Source organism: Hipposideros armiger, unplaced genomic scaffold (assembly GCF_001890085.2).
Source record: "Hipposideros armiger isolate ML-2016 unplaced genomic scaffold, ASM189008v1 scaffold_46, whole genome shotgun sequence".
Lineage (NCBI taxonomy): Eukaryota > Metazoa > Chordata > Mammalia > Chiroptera > Hipposideridae > Hipposideros > Hipposideros armiger.
Genome location: NW_017731396.1, coordinates 2,553,235 through 2,572,903, shown reverse-complemented (window position 1 = coordinate 2,572,903; position 19,669 = coordinate 2,553,235). Strand labels below are relative to the sequence as shown.

The 19,669-nt window shown below is 50.7% G+C and overlaps 1 protein-coding gene across 9 annotated transcripts in view; it reads left to right on the top strand.

Annotated features, from left to right (window-relative positions):
- Positions 1 to 497: 497 nt before the first annotated feature.
- Positions 498 to 19,669, top strand: part of MFN2 (mitofusin 2) — a 29,684-nt gene continuing 10,512 nt past the window's right edge. The window contains exons 1-13 of one of the 9 annotated variants that reach the window (XM_019639805.1): positions 498 to 747; positions 1,365 to 1,446; positions 1,951 to 2,084; positions 2,499 to 2,566; positions 7,579 to 7,757; positions 11,642 to 11,777; positions 15,566 to 15,728; positions 16,384 to 16,508; positions 17,186 to 17,294; positions 17,380 to 17,487; positions 18,525 to 18,678; positions 18,911 to 18,978; positions 19,120 to 19,241. In XM_019639805.1, the coding sequence (XP_019495350.1) occupies positions 7,583 to 7,757; positions 11,642 to 11,777; positions 15,566 to 15,728; positions 16,384 to 16,508; positions 17,186 to 17,294; positions 17,380 to 17,487; positions 18,525 to 18,678; positions 18,911 to 18,978; positions 19,120 to 19,241 (1,160 nt within the window). In that variant the 5' untranslated portion in view covers positions 498 to 747; positions 1,365 to 1,446; positions 1,951 to 2,084; positions 2,499 to 2,566; positions 7,579 to 7,582. Of the gene's footprint in view, positions 866 to 944; positions 1,060 to 1,364; positions 1,447 to 1,471; positions 1,555 to 1,950; positions 2,085 to 2,481; positions 2,567 to 7,578; positions 7,758 to 11,641; positions 11,778 to 15,565; positions 15,729 to 16,383; positions 16,509 to 17,185; positions 17,295 to 17,379; positions 17,488 to 18,524; positions 18,679 to 18,910; positions 18,979 to 19,119; positions 19,242 to 19,669 lie in introns of those variants that run through there. The other 8 variants (XM_019639808.1, XM_019639801.1, XM_019639803.1 and 5 more) reach the window with 8 other exon arrangements.

Sequence of the window (19,669 nt, the reverse complement as noted above, 5' to 3'; positions counted from 1 at the left end):
GGAGAGCTGCAGACTTGGGGCCTTCCTGCTGTGGCTGGGGCCATCAGATCTATTTACTGCCCTATCCTAGTGCCTGGCCATAACGGGAGGCCCAGTGATCTGCTATGTGTGAGCTGGGGTGATCTCTCTGAGCCTCGTGGGACTGTTGTGAAGGTTAAATAAAATGCGGTATGTTAAGTGTCAGCTCAGTAACTGTTGCTGCTGTTCTTACTTCCTCAAAGTCAATTGAAGGGCAGCAGGCCCAAGCTTGCTTCCTGCCTTCCTGTTGAGAGTGCTTCTCTAAAATTGCAAAACGAAAGCTTAGATTCTAGAGCTAGCAGAAGCCTTGGGGTCTGACTCCGGGACACGAAACGATAGAACAGAAACCTCTGATCCACGCCCTTGTTTTCTTTGCCCCTTGACAGCTCGAGGCCCCGCCCACCCCAGCCGTGACAGGCGCACGGTGGAACTACAGGCCCCACGATGCAGCGGAAGTCCCGAGAGATCTACGTCATCGGCTTGGGACGCCCGGGCGGTGCAGGAGTGCGTTGAGACGCCTCTCCAGGCGTTTAGGAGGCGTACCCCAGACCCATAAGGAGTGACAGCGACCAACCGGCTGAACTCGGACTCTGACTCACCCGGGCTAGAGCGGCAAACGTGCGGTGGCTGGTGACGCGCGCGTCTTCACTCCTCCCGCCTCTCCTCGGGGTGGCGCTCGCTGGTGACGTTGGGGGGCATGATGGCTGCCGCGAGACCGGGAAGGTGAAGGTGAGAGGGCGAGCGCGCCGGGGTGGTGCTGATTGACTCGGCCCAGCCCGGCGTGTCCTGAACAGTCCGGCGTGGGCCGGTGAGATGCTGGGGCCCTTGGGGCTCCGAATCCGGGCAGGTGGGCGTCCCCACGCCCTGGCCTCGCCGCCGGGCCCTCGGTAGCCCGGAGAGGAGGGGGCGGGACTCGGGGTGGGTTCTCCTGAGGCTCCTGGTCGCGCCCGCCTTCCCAGGCTTCACGGCCACATTTCACCCCAGCCGTTTCCCTATTTCTTATCCGGTCCTTTATATTAGCCTGCATTTACTCAGCACATGGTAAGTGCCCATGTTCATCCCCATAGCGCCCTGCCCTACCCCACGTTGGGCACGTCCTACGCTCTTGTACAGTCCTCTATTTACTTGTTTGACTTTAAACCAGACGGTAAGCCCCTTGAGGGCAGGGACTATTTTTTTTACCCATCCCTAACTCTAGGGCCTAGCGCACACTGAGAAGGCATGCAGAAAATGCTGAGTAATTAACTGTTTGGCTGCATGAAGCCAGATCTGCCTGTTTCTCTGTCTTGTAATCCTTCATTACCCTATTTCTTTAATTTTTCTATTTTTCTTTCCCCCGCTCCCAGAAAGGGCTCTGATGATCGCCCTTCTCACTCCTAAGGCAGCTTCACGTAATTGAAAATAAGTGAGCTTTGGCATCAAAGGAAGGTGACATCTCAATTCTCAGCTTTGCCACTTCACTAGCAGTCCGTGAATCTTTTTAAGTCTTCGAAGCCTCTAGTTGCACCATAGAATTGAGAATTAAGATATTTTACGGTATCTGGCACACAGACTTTCAATAAATTCCACTTCTCTTTCTCATCCCAACCCTCACATTTCTACTCCTCAGCTCCACAGTTCTCAAGCCCAGTTCTTGTCCTGGTTCTGCTGTCTCCTCTTACCCCTCCGGATTTGCCTTCACCAGGACCCCTGCTTTTCACTAGCTTGCGGCTGACCAGCACATGACAGAACACATGTTTGTGCACACCCAGCCTTGGCCCCACACCTGTGTGTTGTGCTTTTTCCTCAGGGCACTTCTTCACACATCCCCAGTACCTCAATGAGTAAGCTCCCCTCAGGGATGACTTGTCTTTATACCTAATGAGACATGTTTTGCAAACCAGTTGTTGTTTTTCCTCCTGCGTGTTGACATGTCCCCTTTTCTTTCCAAAGCTGGAATTGGCGGAGTCAATGCAATCAGCCAACCTCAACCTGAGACAGGACAGAGAGCTCAAATTCCTTTCATCTTTTTGACTCCAGCTATGTCCATGATGCCCACCCTGTGACGATCTCTCACCATCCAAAAAGTAAGTGGTGGCTGTGACACCTGGCACTCTGGATTCTGGGTTGATTGGAAAGGGATGTGCTCTGTTAGCCATCCAGTGGCAAGTCTCTTGGATGGGGTCAAATTTGCACAGAGCTGGAGTTTTCCAGCCTGTGTTGAAAAAACTGTAACTCCTTTCTACTTCCATGGAGGACGTCACTGGTTGCTGAGAGAGCCTGTTTAAAGGTTGACAGTTCAGAAAGTAGCTGGGATCTCTAGGTTCCCTGAAGAATTTGTTTCTATCTCTCTCGTTTGTTCTCTGCTGTGCTGGCTCCACCCTCCTGCTCTCTGCCCAGCAGAGATTGGCTCCTTATCACATCTTTCCTAAGAGTCGGCTCTGCCCCCTTTATCCTGTATACTCTTTTGTTTCAATCTCTCAGTATCTCCTCTGTTCCAGTTGTGCCAGCAGACGATCCGTGGATCCGTTTTATTTTCCCTGCTAGGAGTTGCTGTGCATAAACCTGGGTAAGGAGGTAGTGTGGATTCAGGGACTGTGCTTGGGATTCAAACACCTTGCGGTGAATTTTGCTACTGCTCTCCCTATGCCCAAGACACCTAACACTTCGCAACTAATGGCTTAGGTTGAGGCAAAGCTTTTGATTACTTTGGAGTGCTAATAGTTTCAGTGTAGAATTGGGTTTGGTTCTTGCCTTAGGTTAATATCTGTTAATACTGTGCCCCTAGAAATTTTGGGGATGGGAGTGGGAGACTATCAGGATGAATGAGGCTTGTCTCATCATGTGATCCTCAGGATTTAAAAAATTGTTACATGGAAGAAGGGTTTCTTCAGGTAAATTTGTGAAAGGCTGCATTAAGTGCAGTTGAACTAGTGGCTTTGCTTCCCAAAGTCTTTACTATCCTTGTGCTCCAGTGGCGGGGGCCTGTAGCAGTGTTTTAAAATTGATTCTACATATAACGTTAGGCGCACTAGAGTGCTGTGGACCACACTTTGGGAATGCTGCCATAAACTATCTGAAGCCATGACCTTCAAGAACACTTTGCAACACTCACAATAGCTCAAAACATGCCACTTAGTGTATAGCTGATATTGGAGCCGACTCTGGCCCAGCTATGCTTGGGGGACTGGCACTACATGCCTGCAGTGAACCCTGCAGTAAAGCAGGGACTATCAGGGCTTTCCAGAGGAGGAACAGGAACCCAGCCGCCTCCCACCACTCTGGAAGGCTAGGAAGCCAACAGGTGAAGCCCCAAGATAGTGGTGGCTTTATCTTGGCTGGTGTGCGTGTATTTTGCAACTTTGGTTCGTTTGTGCACCTGTGTACATCCAACTTGCTCTTTGGAAGGATTAAATCCTGAAATCTGAAAGGTTTGTTCAGCTCTTGACTCACTGAGCTCTAAATAATAAGAAACAGAAGTTAAGCCAAACACTGCTTTTTAAGAAAAAAGTAGATTTGTGTTTTTCAGGGATGGAAGGGTAGGAAGGTACTTCCCTTAAGGCATATTTACTAACACAAACCATGTCTCTCATAGTTGTGGAGGAGGAAAGTAGGAATGGAAATAGGTCAGTGCTTTGTGTCAGAGACTGGCTTTCTAGAAGCTCACAGGGAGACAGAGTGGTAAACAACCAAAAAGCTTGGTAAGGTGGTGTGGCCACCATGGAGACCTCCGGGAAGGATCCCTGGAGGGTGACACTAGAGTTGGGTCTAGAAGGACAGTAGGAGTCAAAAGGGTGAAAAAGGAGAGGATTCTAGGCTGAAAGCATCATGTGCAGCACAAACAATTAACAGAGCCAGAGAAATAGAGAGTTTGGAGGGGTTGGAGGTTCCACGTGGGAGGTTTCTCGTGAGCGTTTCCACATGAGAGGTTTGGGGCATGCAGCTGCAAGCTGGGGAACGGGGAGAACAGCCCAGCTCCTGGACAAGCTGAAGGCCTAGCAGACTAAGCTTTTACTAGTGTGCATGCCTTTGAGTCTTGCATGTATTGAACACTAACGATTTTGGTTTCATATCCTTTGGGTTTGCAAACAATGACCAGAGCTGGAAAGCACTTGCTTCTAAAAGCCCAGCTGATCTCGGCAAACTTGCAGCCGGCAAGCAGGTCACTTGTGGGTCTGGACACTGCTGATCTCACCCCTGAGCAGACCTGTTTCTTCCGTCCTCATGGCAGCGGCTGGGGGAGCTGTGCGTGTGTTGGTGGAGTTGCCTCTGCTCTTCCCTGCAGGCTGGGTGTTGTGATCTTGCTGGTGGAGTTTGTTGTCTTCGCTTTATAACCTGTAAAGATCCCTTTGAGTTTCTGCTGTCATCCTTAGTCTTCTCACAGTCCATGTGACATCACATTTGTTCACACAAGGAATCCAAGGCTCTGTGGTTAAATCACCTGCTCAAGTTTATACAGCCCAGAATCAATAGTACAAGCACGATTTTTTGTTCGTTTGTTTCATGTGTGTGTGTGTGTTTTTAAAGAGAATTTTATAAAAATTCCTGCTTGGGAGGAGTCAGTGGTATTTTCTTCCCTGTATCCCTTCTCAGAGCTCTGCTGTCTTTCTTATTTTAGCCCTTAACATGTGGCCTCCATGCTCAGAAAATCCCTCTCAGAGTTGTGGCGTTTTATTGAGGAGGAAGGTAGTTCACTTCTGTATCATTAAGCTTAAAATCATTAACATCACAAAATAATTGGTAGGTGTAGGCAAAACACGTGGGTTCCCATTTCCCTGTGAGTCTCTTTCTGCCACTCTTTGGGATGGTTAGTTTACAAGAGCCCGCTTTCAATTATGCTAAACCTCCTTTTTCTAGATGTATTTTCTGCTTCTCAGGAGCTTGTTCCACGCCCTTTGGCACCCTTTGAAAGAGCAACGCCTTCTCCTTTCCCTGGTAGAGAGCTGGGGCTTGGTTGGGTGGAGAGCTGATGGCCTTGTGATTAGGGCTGCTGGAGAGGGAGTGGCCGACAGGAATTTGCTGGGTGTTGGAGAGGGTAGAGCCAGGCACACACTATGTCTCATCCTTGGAGGGGTCTTTTCCCTTTGATCCCCAGGATCTGAGGGCTCTGTTGGGGAAGTAGCTCTGCGTGGTGGGATCTCTGAGGAGCAGTCCACTTTTTTTTTAAAATTTATTTTTAATTTTTTAATTTTTATTTTTTATTAGTTTCAGGTGTACAAAACAGTACAATAGCTCTACTCTTCACCCCTCACCAAGCGACAACACCCCTCCCCCAATCTACCGCCACACTCTCCCCCCAAGGAGTAGTCCGCTTTTGAAAGGGACCAGAGATTCCCAGCCACATCTGGGGGCCACCTTCTCCAGCCTGTCTGCCCCTTTTGACTTTGACCAAAGATCTCTAGGACTTTGGAATCAGCATTGTGCCCCCTAACATGTTACAATACTATGAAAAAAATAAGCTACAATGATGTGTGTGTGTGTGTGTGTGTGTGACTGAGTGAGAGAACAAGAGACCTACCCACACAGAAACAGGCTGTGATGATAAACAATTGTTAACAGTGCTTATCACAGGATGGTGGTGTCGACGTAAGAACTTCCAAACCTGTAGAAAAAATTTACAAGAGTTTATTTATTAGAATTTATTTGAGCCAAACTGAGGATGAGGACATGCCTGGAAGCAAGATTGAGAAAATGCTGGTTGGGAAAATGCTGTGGAGAAGGATAGTTTTGCAGTTCTTTTTTTGCATTTGGAATCAAAGGAGGGACCATAGGGACAATTACATGAAATCCACTGGAGATGGTAGATTAAGGAGGTGAGAAAAGCAAAGCCAGGAAATCTGATTAGTTAAAAAGTAAAATGGAGAGATACACACTGTATTTTGCCATGTATAATATGCACTTTTTTGCCCAAATTTGTGAGGAAAAAGTAAGGATGTGCATTATGTTAGACATGGGTAGTACTAATTCCATATTTATATAAATGTTTTTAATTACTTCATGCTTATGAGTTAAAGTGTAACTCTAGAAATCAATAACGATATTCGTATGCAAAATAATACCCTGGGAATACGATGATTGGTTTTGTTGAACTTATGACAAACTTGCAACGAAGAGTTCTTGGCCTTCTGTGATTCGTAAATATCGTAAATTTGTTACTGGTACATAAAATTTCTTGTACCTTGTATCTGTTCTTGTGTTTTGTAATTATTTGTGACATAAAATTTCTTGTACTATAATATGTTAAAAAATAAATGCTAACATTCCTTTATAATACAGAATGTAAACAAATAAATATTTGAATTAAAAAATTAAAACGAAAGATTTTTTCCCTAAAAGTTTGGGCCAGAAATGTGGGTGAGCATTATACATGGGAGTGCATTGGGCCGGCCGAATGCCTCAGTTGGTTAAGAGCTCGCTCAAGAGTTTGAGCTCTGAGCAACAGCAGTTCGAGGCCAGCCCGAGCTGAGCAGCCGCTAAGCTGCCAATAGGTGGCAGGAAGGCTCAGCTAAAAAAAAAAAAAAAAGTGTGTTTATACATGGGAGTGCATTATTAATGGCAAAATATGGTGCTGCTTTTACATTGATGGGTACAGGGTAGTTAACGTTCATAGTGAATAGAGATGGTACATGGACAACAAGATCACATGCTCCCATGAGGGTGGTTATGCCTCCAAGAGGTCTGGAAAAGGATCACTCCGGCATTTCAAAGGTATGCTTAACCTGGAAGCCCAAGAACAAAAGGTTAAGGCAAAGATTAACCTTTTACTAAGGCAGTTATAGGTCTGGGGCTTGACTGCCCACGGTGACCTGCCCAGTTAGGAGTTTATCATCGGATCATCACCCTGTGAGGCTACTCTCAGTCATGGAGCTGGTCAGAGTTACTGCACAGCTCCTCTTTCATTCACATGGGGTTATGGGTTTTTTACCGCTAGTCCCCACATTTTCAACTGTGCACACATTGATAATGAGAGGCGCCAATAAATGTTTTTAAGTAAATTGTAGACCTCTCACTGGAGGATCATCTTTTCTTGTCCACCCTCCCCCCAAACAAACAAGCCCCAAAACCAAAACCTGTTAGAAATTAGGGCCATCAGAGCCTGGACGGCAGAGTGGCCAGGGCAGGGTGGCGGGAGTCACTGACCTTGAGCATCACTTTGCTTTGCTTTCAATATTCAGCGCTTCTTCTCAGATGGGTGATGTATAGGAGATAAATGCGCGATTTCTGTCACGCTTTTCTTCCTAAGACACAGAGAGGGCTTCTCTCGCTTACCTCGCGATTCCTCTCTGTCTCTCTGAGGTGGGGAAGGCAGGGCCTGTCACTGTTCAACAGGCGAGGTACATCCAGCGGTCTGAGTGCCCATGCTGTGTGACAGGGAGACTGGCATCGGTGTTCTGAGAGCTCCTTTCCTACTCTTGAGGCGCTGGTTTTTATTTCACCGCCCCTGATCTAGTCCTGGAGAGCCCCATGTTCTTGAAGGACTCGGGGCTGGTCCCAGCTCCCCCTGCTGCACCCTGCTGTACCCCCAGCAGAATGTCCCGAGCTGGGCGTTCCTGGGTTGGCTCATTTTGTCTTCTCTTGCAGCGCAATGTCCCTATTCTTCTCTCGATGCAACTCCGTTGTCACGGTCAAGAAGGATAAGCGACACATGGCTGAGGTGAATGCTTCCCCACTCAAGCATTTTGTCACTGCCAAGAAGAAGATCAATGGCATTTTTGAGCAGCTGGGAGCCTACATCCAAGAGAGCGCTACCTTCCTGGAAGGTGAGCTAGGTAACCTGCTGGGCCAGGCCGACTCCTGTCAGCTCTCATATTTAGGTGGCAGGATTTGGGGGTGGGCGGGTACCGCCCTGCTCTTGGGGAGCGCATACCCAGGTGGGTGGTCACCTTCAGCAGGGTTCTGCTCTTCGAATCATGGGGAGTTGGGCTCCAGGGAGATTGGCCAGGAAAACAAGGGATCTGTCATTTACTAATTCTGTGTATTCTGTTTCATTTAATCACGAGGGATAGATGAGTCTTATCTCCACCTACAAGACAGGCAGGTTGAGGCTTTGAGAGTTGATTGACACTTTGTAAGTGACGCGGGGCTTTTCCCAGGTGTCTCTGACTCCAGGCCCAGGTGTTCCCCTTGGCCCAGTTCTGGCTGCTGTTAAGACTTGGCCCTGTCTGGGTGCTGGTTGTCCCAGACCAGGGTGTTCTTTCTCTGATATTTTTAGACAACAGGACTATGAATAGGAAACTTGCATCACTGGCACCTTTTCCATTAGTTACTAATTTGAGCCCCACCCTGTAGTTTCTGCTCTGTCTGCAGAGAAGGACTGGTTCCCGGAGCCCTGCTCAGTCTGAGCGCCAGCTCCAGCCCCTGGCTTTCTCAGGCTCCTTCTCTAACAGGCACACCCTGGCTTCATGTCCTGGGATTGTCAGTGAAGTCCCAGTAGCGGAGGCTTACCTGCCCTTGCTTTTCTCACTTACAAAAGAGGGGCTCAGGCGAGGCCAGGGGTTTTCAGCCTGCAGAACCCTGGAAGTACAGTGGAAATGCCCTGGGATACACTTCTCTCCACTCTCTGGCTTGGCTTCTGCTTGGTAGACATGTTAGGCTGCTACTTTTTTTTTTTTTTTAAGATTTTTATTGGGGAATTGGGGGATGGGAATAGCACTGCGGAATTGGGGAAGGGGAACAGACAAGTTGCTGTCCTTTTGTTCTTCAGTCTAGTTGTGGAGGAATTGCTTCACTGGCCCAAGTTGGCACCATCATTGCGCTCTTCCTGGGCGAGGCAGATCAGTCGCCGGCTTCTGGACGGCCGCTCAGGGCGGCTGCTGGCCGCTCACGCTGGCTGCTGGCCGCTCAGGGCGGCTGCTGGCCGCTCACACTGGCTGCTGGCCACACACAGTAGCCCATGGCAACCCACTGCAGCAGGGGCTGTAGCCCACGCCGTCGCTGGCGAACTCACGGCAGCCCAGCTCCAGGTTGAGCTGTTGTTCAGCATCTTAGCTGTGGAGGGCAGTGTCACTGGCTCTCATATGTGGGATCCAAACCGGGGCCCTCTGGTGTCCCAAGCCAGCTCTTAACCAATGTGCCACTCGGCCGGCCCTGTTAGGCTGCTACTTAAAGGGACTATGTCCAGTACTATGGTCTGAATGTCTATGTCCCCCCAAATTTCACATGTTGGAATCCCACAGCCCAATGTGATGGTGTTAGGAGGTGGGCCATTGGGAGGTGATTAGGTCATGAGGGTGGAGCCCTCATAAATGAGATTTGTGCTCTAATAAAAGAGGCCCACAAAGCTCTCTAGCCCCCTTCTACCAGGCGAGGATACAACGAGAAACCTGTGACCTGGAAGATGGCCCTCACCCAACCAGGCTGGCACCATGATCTGCGACTTCCGGCCACCAGCACTGCGACAGTCCATTTCTGTGTTGTATAAGCCACCCAGTCTGTGGTACTGTTCTAGCAGCCCAAATAGACTAAGACTAAGAACAACTATTTATGACCTGTCTTTAGCATGGTGCTTGATACAAGAGAAAGCACTCCCTAAATACCTGTTAGCTTTAAAAATCTGAATTTTAAACTTACAAGGTTGTTGGTTGACATTATTCCAGCATTACCTGCTTATTTAGCAGTAGCCCTGGTGTGCCTGGCACGGGGCATGCAGGGATGGGAGAGCCAGGCCACTGTCCTCCCAGAGCCCAGGCCAACCTTCTGAGTCACTGGCTCAGACGGTGCTGTGGACAGACACGTGCCTAATGAAGGTGTTTATGTGATGGCGTCGGGAGGGGTGTTTGTATTTCTCTTTCTGGGACACGGTATGAGGCCTCTCCTGTTGGTGGCCTGGAAAGGAAAGAGCTGGGGCGATCCTGAGATGTTTGGGATTGCCCCGCTGGGGGAGGGCTAGTCACTGCCTTGGGACCGAGAGTTTGTGCGTTTTCTTTTAAATGTAGCCACTTGCTTGAGAGCCAGCTTCCTCTGAGGTACATTCCAAAGGTGAGGCCCACATGTCCGTATAAATGGGTCTGAGGCAGGGTGACCAGTGGACATGGGGAGGACTTGTTGGTTTGGCCACTTCCTTTCATGGCACTGGCTGTAGGAGAAACTCACTGGGCCGTCTCTGGAATGTTCTCAGGGCTGGGGCCTGTCAGCCCAGTGGTTCACAAGTGTCTTGGTCTGTTTGGGCTGCTATAGAAATACCATAGGCTGGGTGGCTTATAAACAACAAATTCAGTCCTCACAGTTCTGGAGGCTGGGAAGTCCGAGGTCAGGGCATCGGCCGACTTGATGTGTGATGAGGGCTAACTTCCTAGACTGTTGCTGTCTTTTCTCTGTAACTTACATGTAACCACATGGCGGGAAGGCTGGCTAGCTCTCTGGGGTCTCTTGTAAGGTCACTGACCCCAATCACGAGGGCCGCACCGTTATGACCTCCCTAAGGCCCTGCCTCCTTTTGCCATCACACCACACACATCACACGGGGGACATTGGCACTTAGTCCATTGCAGCAAGCGTGTGCTGAGGGCCAAACTCCCAGCTCCGCTGCAGCCAGCTGATGCATCTTCTTGGTACAGGCACTAGACGGGGTGGGGCAGGATCTTGCTCCGTTGCTCCTATCTCATAATTTGTTATCCGTCTGCCTGTTAGGGGCTCTGGGGGAAAGCAGCGCAGTGATCCCAGGACCTGTTCGCTTAGCAGACATTGCACACCTGCTGAGCGCGGGTGCTGGGATCAGACAGTTTGGCCCTCACCTGGTAGATGATGCAGAAGGTAAGCTTGGGGGTTACACTTTGGGGAGGCAAGTGCTGAGATGGGAGAAGTACAGGGTGCTGTGGGAACATGGACGAGGGGGTCTGACTCAGGTTGGGGGGGTCAGGGAAGGCTTCCTGGGGCTGTGCAGTCCGAGCTAGACCTGGGAAGCTGAGGGGCTGAGCCACAGGGCCCCAAGGTCATGCGTTCATTCTTCAGAGTGGGGCCTGGGGCAGCACTGAGCAAAGCCCAGAGTAATGAAGCAGCTTGTGGGGAGTGTGGGGACACGGAGAGGTGGAATGTGAGGCAGCGGGATGGCAAGAGGCCTGGCTGGAGCAGGAGGGGCCCCGGGAAGGTGCGCAGGGTGGGGAAGAGCCAGGACGTCGAGCCAGACGCCTGGTCCCTGTCCCGACTCTGCCACTTACTAACTGTGACTGGGAAATGATACCATGTTTGAAACGTGATCAGAACAGTGCCTGGCACGTAGTGAGAACTGTGTAGGTATGTGTTAAGTAAAAAACATAAAAATAAATGATGGCAGTTAACATTCGAGTATTTACCAAGCACCAGCCACCATTTTTAGCACTTTTTGTGTCTCAATTCATTTAATCCTTGCAACAGTCAACATGGGGTAGGTACTGTTACCTGCATTTTAAGGGTGAGGAAACGAAGAGCCAGGAAGTTTTGTCTGAGGTCACGAAGCTAGGAAGGGGTAAGAGCCAGCACGTCCTCGCCTGCACTGGAACCCTGGTGGAGAGTCTTGCTCTGAGAGCCATGATCTTACTGCTGCCCGTCGGCGCCACTGGAGGGCAGCTGGACTGAAGGGAGCCCGGAGGTGAACTCTGCCCCTTCCAGCCCTGTGCCTGGAACGCCTTAGACCAGGTGTTGACCCATTTTCAATGTCCACCTCCAGACACCTACAGGAATGCAGAACTGGACCCTGTGACGACAGAAGAGCAGGTTCTGGATGTCAAAGGTTACCTGTCCAAAGTGAGGGGCATCAGCGAGGTGCTGGCCCGGCGGCACATGAAAGTAGCCTTTTTTGGCCGGTGAGTCCCGGAAGGCCTCTTACCTTCTTTCTCCTTGGCTGGAAGGGAGCGGGGGAGGCACTTGGTGCAGGATCACAGTCTGGGCGCCCCAAGGCGCTCCTCTCATCTATTATTTTTACTTACAGTAAAATACACATAACAAAATTTACCATGGTAACCATTCTTTTTTTTTTTTTTTTTAGCAAGAGAAAATAACCAAATTTAATACATACATGTGTATGGGAACCCCGCATACAGGAGAGAGTGAGAGACCCCACATGCATGAGAGGTTCAGGCTCAGAAAGGGGGCCCGAGGGGCATATAAGTGCTCCTGAGCTAGGGATGAGGTAATGCACCCTGGGGGCTTCAGAGGGTCTTTGCAGGAAGATAAGAACAGGCATAGTAACTAGAAGCTTGCTCTGCGCTGTAGATAGGAAGGGCGGAAGTTTCTCTTGAGCCTGAAGCTAAAATTGCTGTTAGCTCAAAGTAATCTGCGTACCACTGAGGCACAGTTTGGAGTGACTTGTTCTGAACCCCCACAGGTTCCTCTGAAACTTCCCTAGAAGTTTCACCTTCCAGAAGCAGTGGTAGACCTTTCTATCATTAAATCAGTCTCAGTCTTGGGAAAAGTTCAGTTCGGTCAAATAGTTTGTCTCCTTTCAGGAGGCAGCGATGCTGGTGGGCTCTCTAAGTAAAGCCTGTGGTGGTACAAGCAGTCAGGTATTTAATAGGAGGCATCTCTATGGAAACGGGAAAAAGAAAGGTTAATGATCGAAGCCGACTATAATCCCACTTTCTGAGTTCTGAAGGCAGGCAGTCGGGAAGATTTCTAGCCATCTGTCTCGAACCATCTTCAGGTGGAGGGAGGCAGGCAGTGACGGCCTCATAGACTCCCCTGATCTGCAGCTGGAATGTCTCTGGTCATCCTTCTGCAGCAAGCACGGAGACTGTCCATAGATGAGCATCGTAGCCATTCTTAGGTGTACAGCTCAGTGGTGTTAAATACACGTACATTGTTGTGCAACGGAAACCCTGTCCCCATTAAACAATTCCCCATTCCCCTCCCCCCAGCCCTGGCAGCCGCCATTCTACCTTCTGTCTCTATCAATCTGACTACTCTAGGAACCTCATATAAGTGGAATCGTGCAGTATTTGTCTCTTTGTGATCGGCTTATTTCACTTAGCATAATGTCCTCGAGGTTCATCCATGTAGTAGTGTGTGTCCAAATCTCCTTCCTTTTTAAGGCTGAGTAATATTCCATTGTATGGAGAGACCATATCTTGTTCATCCATTTATCCACAATGGACATGAGGGTTGCTTCCACTTTTTTGGCTATTGTGAAGAATGCCACTCTGAACATGGGATTACAAATATCTGTTTGAGACCCGACTTTTAATTATTTTGGGTATATAGCCAGAAGTAGAATTGCTGGATCATATGGTAGTTCTATTTTTACTTTTGAGGAACCACCATATTTTCCACAGCGGTTATATCACTTTATATCCTCACCAGCAGTGTGCAAGGGCTCCAGTTTCTCCACATCCTCCCGACACTTGTTAGTAGCCATCCTAACGGGTGTGAGGTGCTATCTCATTGTGGTTTTTATTTGCGTTTCCCTGGGGATTAGTGATATGGAGCATTGTTCCATGTGCTTATTGGCCATTTGGATGTCTTCTTTGGAGAAATGCCTATTTACGTCCTTTGCCCATTTTTATTTTTATTTTTTTTTACAGATTTTTATTGGGGAATTGGGGGGATGGGAACAGCGCCGGGGAATTGGGGGAATGGGAACAGACAAGTTGCTGTCCTTTTGTTCTTCAGTCTAGTTGTGGAGGACGTTGCTTCACTGGCCCAAGTTGGCACCACCATTGCGCTCTTCCCGGGCGAGGCACATCAGTCAACGGCTTCTGGACGGCCGCTCACTGCGGCTGCTGGCCGCTCACGCTGGCTGCTGGCGACATACGGTAGCCCATGGCAACCCACTGCCACAGGGACTGCAGCCTACGCCGTCCTCACGGCAGCCCAGCTCCAGGTTGAGCTGTTGTTCAGCATCTTAGCTGTGGAGGGCAGTGTCACTGGCTCTCATATGTGGGATCCGAACCGGGGCCCTCTGGTATCCCAAGCCAGCTCTTAACCATCGTGCCACTCGGCCGGCCCCTGACGACTATTCTTTGATACACAGAAGTTCTTTATTTTGACAGTCCAATTTATCTATTTATACTTTTGTTGTCACATCTAAGAAATTGCCAAATCCAATGTCATGCAGCATCCCCTGTGTTTTCTTCAAGAGTGTTATAGATTTAGCCGTCAGGTCCCCTTCTTGTTACTTTGAAGTCCAGCAGCACCTCTGGAATGTTTTCCACACCCCCTAGCAATTCAGTTCTCAGCGGACACTGATGGTGTCCTACTAATTGATCTCAGTTCTGACACTGTCTACCTGGACACAGGTAAGAGCTCGGTCCCACAAGACTGCCCCCACTTCAGACACCATTCAGAAACCTGTGCTTCGGATTAAATGGCCATGAATCGGAGGTTCCCAGGACCGCCTTCTCACGTTCGATTAATTGGCTAGAGCGGCTCCCAAAGCTCAGGGGAACATTCACTTATGTTCACTGGTTTATTATAAAGGGCATTGCTATAGAGGATACAGACCAACCACCAGATGCAGAGGCACAAAAGGCCAGGACTCGGGGGGTGCTGAGTGCGGAGCTTCTGTCCCCGGGGAATGGGGATGCCTCCTGTACCCTGGAAGTTCATCACATCTCATTGTTCAAGAGTTTTTATGGGGCTTAATTTGCAACCCCCTTCTCCCTAATCCCAGAGGTTGGTGGTTGGGGCTGAAAGTTCCCACCCTCTGATCACTTGCTTGTTTTGGTGATCAGCCACCTTGAGACTATCTGGGGAGCCCACCCTGGGTCACCTTATTAGCATAAATAGGTGTGCTCAAATGGGACTCCTTGTGAATGACAAAAGACATTTCTATCATTCAGGAAATTCCAGGGGTTATAGCAGCTCTGTGCCAGGAACTGGGGGCAAGGACTAAATAAATTTCTTATATCACGGCATCTTAGAAAAAATTAAAATCCCATCCAGGAAGGAAAACGCCCCCAGACGGGTTGGATGCAGCACACAGTAGCAGCCTGAGGAGTAGGCACTCTGCCTTGCGTCCTGGCCCTAATGACAATCACCTCAGGTGTGGCTGTCATTTCTTCATCCCCACCTTAGAGGTGTGGCCCTCACTTCCGGTGAGCTAGCAGCCAGAGCATGAGTGTGCTGAGTAGAGCTGTTTTTAAGCACCAGAATCTAGAAAAGGGGCATGGTGGACAGTGCCACAGCAGTCTCCTCTGTAGCTGGCAGTTGCCGGCTGGACGGACGGGGTGGGGCTTGATGTGTGAGGTGGAGCACGATGGAAGAGCAGCACCACAGGCCTTGTGTGGAAAAGCAGCTGAGGTCAGTAGACTGAGGAAGACACCCCGGGAGTGTCAGTGGTTTAAGTAGGAGTGGGTCTCCTTCAGGTGGTCTCCATATGTGATGCTGAGAGGTGGACGGTTGGTGGCAGGCCTGTTTAAGGAAGTGTTAAATGTCAGCATGCTGTTTGTGGTGATGAATCAGGAGCACCTTGCAGGCATGGGCTGCAGGCGTTTGTTTGTCCATTTTCATAAACTTTAGAGCACGCACTCTTCCTGGCTGGGCACTGGCGTCCCTGCAGAGAACGAGACTTTGTTTGGACTTCTGGGTTGGTAGCTTCGTTGCGAAGGCCCAGGTGCAGCTGTGGGCGGCTTCCCTGACAGCCGGTGTTTCCTCGCAGGACGAGCAATGGTAAGAGCACCGTGATCAACGCCATGCTCTGGGACAAGGTGCTGCCCTCAGGGATCGGCCACACCACCAACTGCTTCCTGCGGGTGGAGGGCACCGACGGCCACGAGGCCTTCCTCCTCACGGAGGGCTCCGAGGAGAAGAGGAGCATCAAGGTGAGGGTGCCGTGGCGGGGACTGGGACGGGGACCGACCTTTCAGCCCGAGCACCAGCGCGTCCACTCTGAGGGGACTGGTGGCACCTGAGAAGAGGACAGTGCCCCGGTGGAGGAGCATGGGCAGCCCTGTTGTAGCCTAGCTGTTAGGAGGAGCGAGAGCTTCAGGGAGGGTCTGAAACCTGGGGCACCAGGAGCCAGGAGCCTTCAGCCCCTCGTGCATTGCCAAGTGGGCCGTTGGACTTCCGTCCTCGCAGTGAAGGGAGTATCTGCCTTGGTCTTTCTGGGGGTGTCACCAGAGTGCGAGTCCTGCATTTGCTCTGTGATTCTGACATAGCAGCTAGGGGCTTGCACATTTTCATTTTTCTGAGAGCCAGTTGTATTCTCATTTGGGCCAGATGCTCATTTCGGCTCATAAAGACCTAATGTGGGACACCGTCACCTTTCGGACAATGTCCAAGAGCGCAGCTTAAAAGAGGAGTGAAGAGTTGGTTGTTACTGGCAGCTCCGGACTCTTTTCTTTTCACGGGTGAAACGAAGGAAAAGGGGTAGCCCCTTGGGCAGCAGTCTCAGGCCACTGTGCCGTGCCAGGCGGCACAGGGCCTGGCTGGTGGCTCGCCCTCAGCCCTGAGCTTTCTGTCCCTCCTCCCCACCAGACCGTGAACCAGCTGGCCCATGCCCTCCACCAGGACGAGCAGCTGCACGCCGGCAGCCTGGTGAGTGTGATGTGGCCCAACTCCAAGTGCTCACTGCTGAAGGATGACCTCGTGCTGATGGACAGGTACGAGGGAAGGTGCCTCCCTGGGAGGGCCAAACGAGAGGGCACCAAGTGTTCCTCCTCTGGGTCACCCAGGCCAGTGTGCCTGGGCCCTGTCGTTGCTCTGCTTACATACTACTGCCTTTCAGACTGGCTCCACCAAATCTTCTTGCCTCTTGGATTTACTGTACCTATTGGCCTCAGTGCCCTGAAGATGCCCCATGGTAGTCTGTAAAGAGGGATAGGAGGGGTGGTCAAAGCCTCAACCCAGTGTTAGTGTGTGTGGGGGGAGGGGAGGGGTGGAAGGAGTCGTGTTGTACTTTATTTCTGCCAAAGGAGCACTTTACTTTGCTCCTGCTTTGTGGACAAGTTGCAGCTATACCAAGAAATACGGTATTGTGGTGCTTGTTGGACTCACATCATATAAAACTTCACCTTAATTGTTTGTCCCCAAGTAAAATTATAAGTCATTCATTGTCTTCATAAAAGTGATAGACGCATGTGACAGAAAACGCCTTTTCAGATGATTTGGGATGCTATGAAATGCAAAAGTGAAAACCGCTCCGGTAAGGGATGACAGGCCCGAACCCTCTCCCCTCTTGGGCTGTCTTTTCCCTTGCCTGCCTGCCTCAGGTCTGTCAAAGCAGGGAGCAGGGCCCCTGGTCTGTGTCCTGATGTTGGTTTACCCCTGTCACCTCTAGCCCCGGCATTGATGTCACCACAGAGCTGGACAGCTGGATCGACAAGTTTTGCCTGGACGCTGATGTGTTTGTGCTGGTGGCCAACTCGGAGTCCACCCTGATGCAGACGGTAATCCCTCCCACACCTTCCCCACGCCCCCGGGGCCTTGGCTGGCTCGGCCCCTCGCCCACTGAGGTCTTCGCCTCCCCTCCAGGAAAAGCAGTTCTTCCACAAGGTGAGCGAGCGCCTGTCCCGCCCCAACATCTTCATCCTCAACAACCGCTGGGACGCATCCGCCTCGGAGCCGGAGTACATGGAGGAGGTTGGTGCCTCTTTATGCAGCAGTTTGGGGTCTGCCACCCCAGTGTCTACCCAGGGCCACATTGGCTCACGTCTCTGGAGGAGTTTCATCACCAGAGGTTCCCCAGGTGTTCCCTGGGGTCGCTGTGGGGTCGTCTGCCAGTTTTGAAAACACTCCCTTCACTTCCCCAGTCCCGCCACTCTTCAGAAGGTTTTCATCCAGGTCTGAAAAGCATCCCCAGCATATTAACTGCCCCCTTGTTTGGGACCAGTACTCACTTTGGTTCATAAAGAAATAGTCATCATAGAACAGGTTCAGCTTTAGGAAAACATCCAGGAAAGAAGTTTAAAAGAGGAACGAAGATTAATTGGTTCACATGTGAAATGAAAGAAAAAGGAGAAATAGGTTGGTAACATGGGTGATGAAGTATGCAGTCAGCAGGCTGACATTGGCAGTGTGACTTCGGTAAATTCCTTAACCCTTCTGGTAAATTCCTCACCTGTGAGATGGATGTAGGAGTTACAGCGGGGATGAAATCTCTTAACATTGAGAAAAGCACCTGGCACGTGGCAGGTGTCCACAAGAGGCTGTTACATTTTTAAGTCCTAGCAGGAGAACCCTGGGGCTTCAGGGCTGGACAGGATTGACGGGCGGTGCCCAGTCATTTCATAAACAAGGCCCTGGGAGGACTGGGCTCGTCAGCACAGAACTCAGGTTTAGGTTTCTCGACCCCCGGTTCCTTTCCTTCTGGGGTACCAAAGTGAGATCCTGTGTAGGCTCTAACAAGAGGCGGTTTTAGCATTTCTGCTTCTGTATGCATAAAATATCTTTGGCAGGCCATGCCCCAAGAAACATGACCATATTGGTTCTGTTGGGTGGCCAGAGCACGGAGGTAGTGGCAGATGGTTTGCTGTGTGTATGTGTTTGTACCTTATGAATACTGAACCATGTGAATTATTGCCTGCTTTTTAGCTAAGAGGCAGTTGGGGGCTGTAGGCTCCATCAGGAGGGCCCACCTGCCCCACCTGGTCACGTATACCCATCTGCTTGGGCTCCAGGTGCGGCGGCAGCACATGGAGCGTTGCACCAGCTTCCTGGTGGATGAGCTGAGCGTGGTGGATCGAGGCCAGGCTGGAGACCGCATCTTCTTTGTATCTGCCAAGGAGGCGCTCAACGCCAGGATCCAGAAGGCCCAGGGCATGCCCGAAGGAGGTGACGATGGAACAGGCCTCCTCCTTTTCCCTGATACTCGAGACGTTTGGTCTCGTGCTAAGCCAGCTGGTAGAAAATAGTTGTGAGAACAAGGTGGTGAGAAGAGCCTTGGGTGAGAAGCTGTTTGCTTCCCGGTGTGTAGCCCAGTGCTCAGTTGCTTGGCTGTGTGGGTTTTCACCCGTTTCCTCTGCTGCCAAGTTATTTGGGGACTGATGTTGTGCAATTCTCCTAGGGGGTGCCCTTGCTGAAGGCTTTCAAGTGAGGATGCTTGAGTTTCAGAATTTTGAGAGGAGGTTTGAGGTGAGCCCTTTAATTCTGGTATCTGGCGGTTCTGGGCCTCCTTAGCTGTCACCAGCTATGTCCCTTTGCAGTGAAAGCCGGAGCCGGGACCTTGGCTGGTGGCCCCTGGTGGCCTCCCTCAGCACTTCTTGTCTGTTCCAGGAGTGCATCTCCCAGTCTGCGGTGAAGACCAAATTTGAGCAGCACACAGTGCGGGCCAAGCAGATCGCGGAGGCCGTTCGCCTCATCATGGACTCTCTGCACATCGCAGCTCAGGAGCAGCGGTAAGACCGGGACCTCGGACAGGTGCGGGGAGTGTGGGAAGTGACCGCCTGACCCCCTACTGGGCTCGCGCCCAGGGACAGAGCCCACTGACAGAGCTGAGTCTCTGGGTGCCCATGCAGGTCCCCTGCCCCGGGCCCCGTTAGATCCACATGGAGCAGCCTGGCGGGGGCCATTGGGGGTCTGTTTGTCCCACCAGACCTCTGAAATGCCGCCCCCTCAAGCCCACGTGGGAGGCCTTGGCCCAGTGCCACCCTGAGCACCCCAACCATCCTCAGAGCCTGACGTAGAACACATTTTTTTTTAATAACTTTTTTGGGGAGATACTAAAATTAGGAAAGTACAGAGAAAAAGCTAACACCTCGCTTCCACCACACACAATTGACAGTTAATATTTGCTTTATATTATTTTTAAGTTAAAGTAAAACAG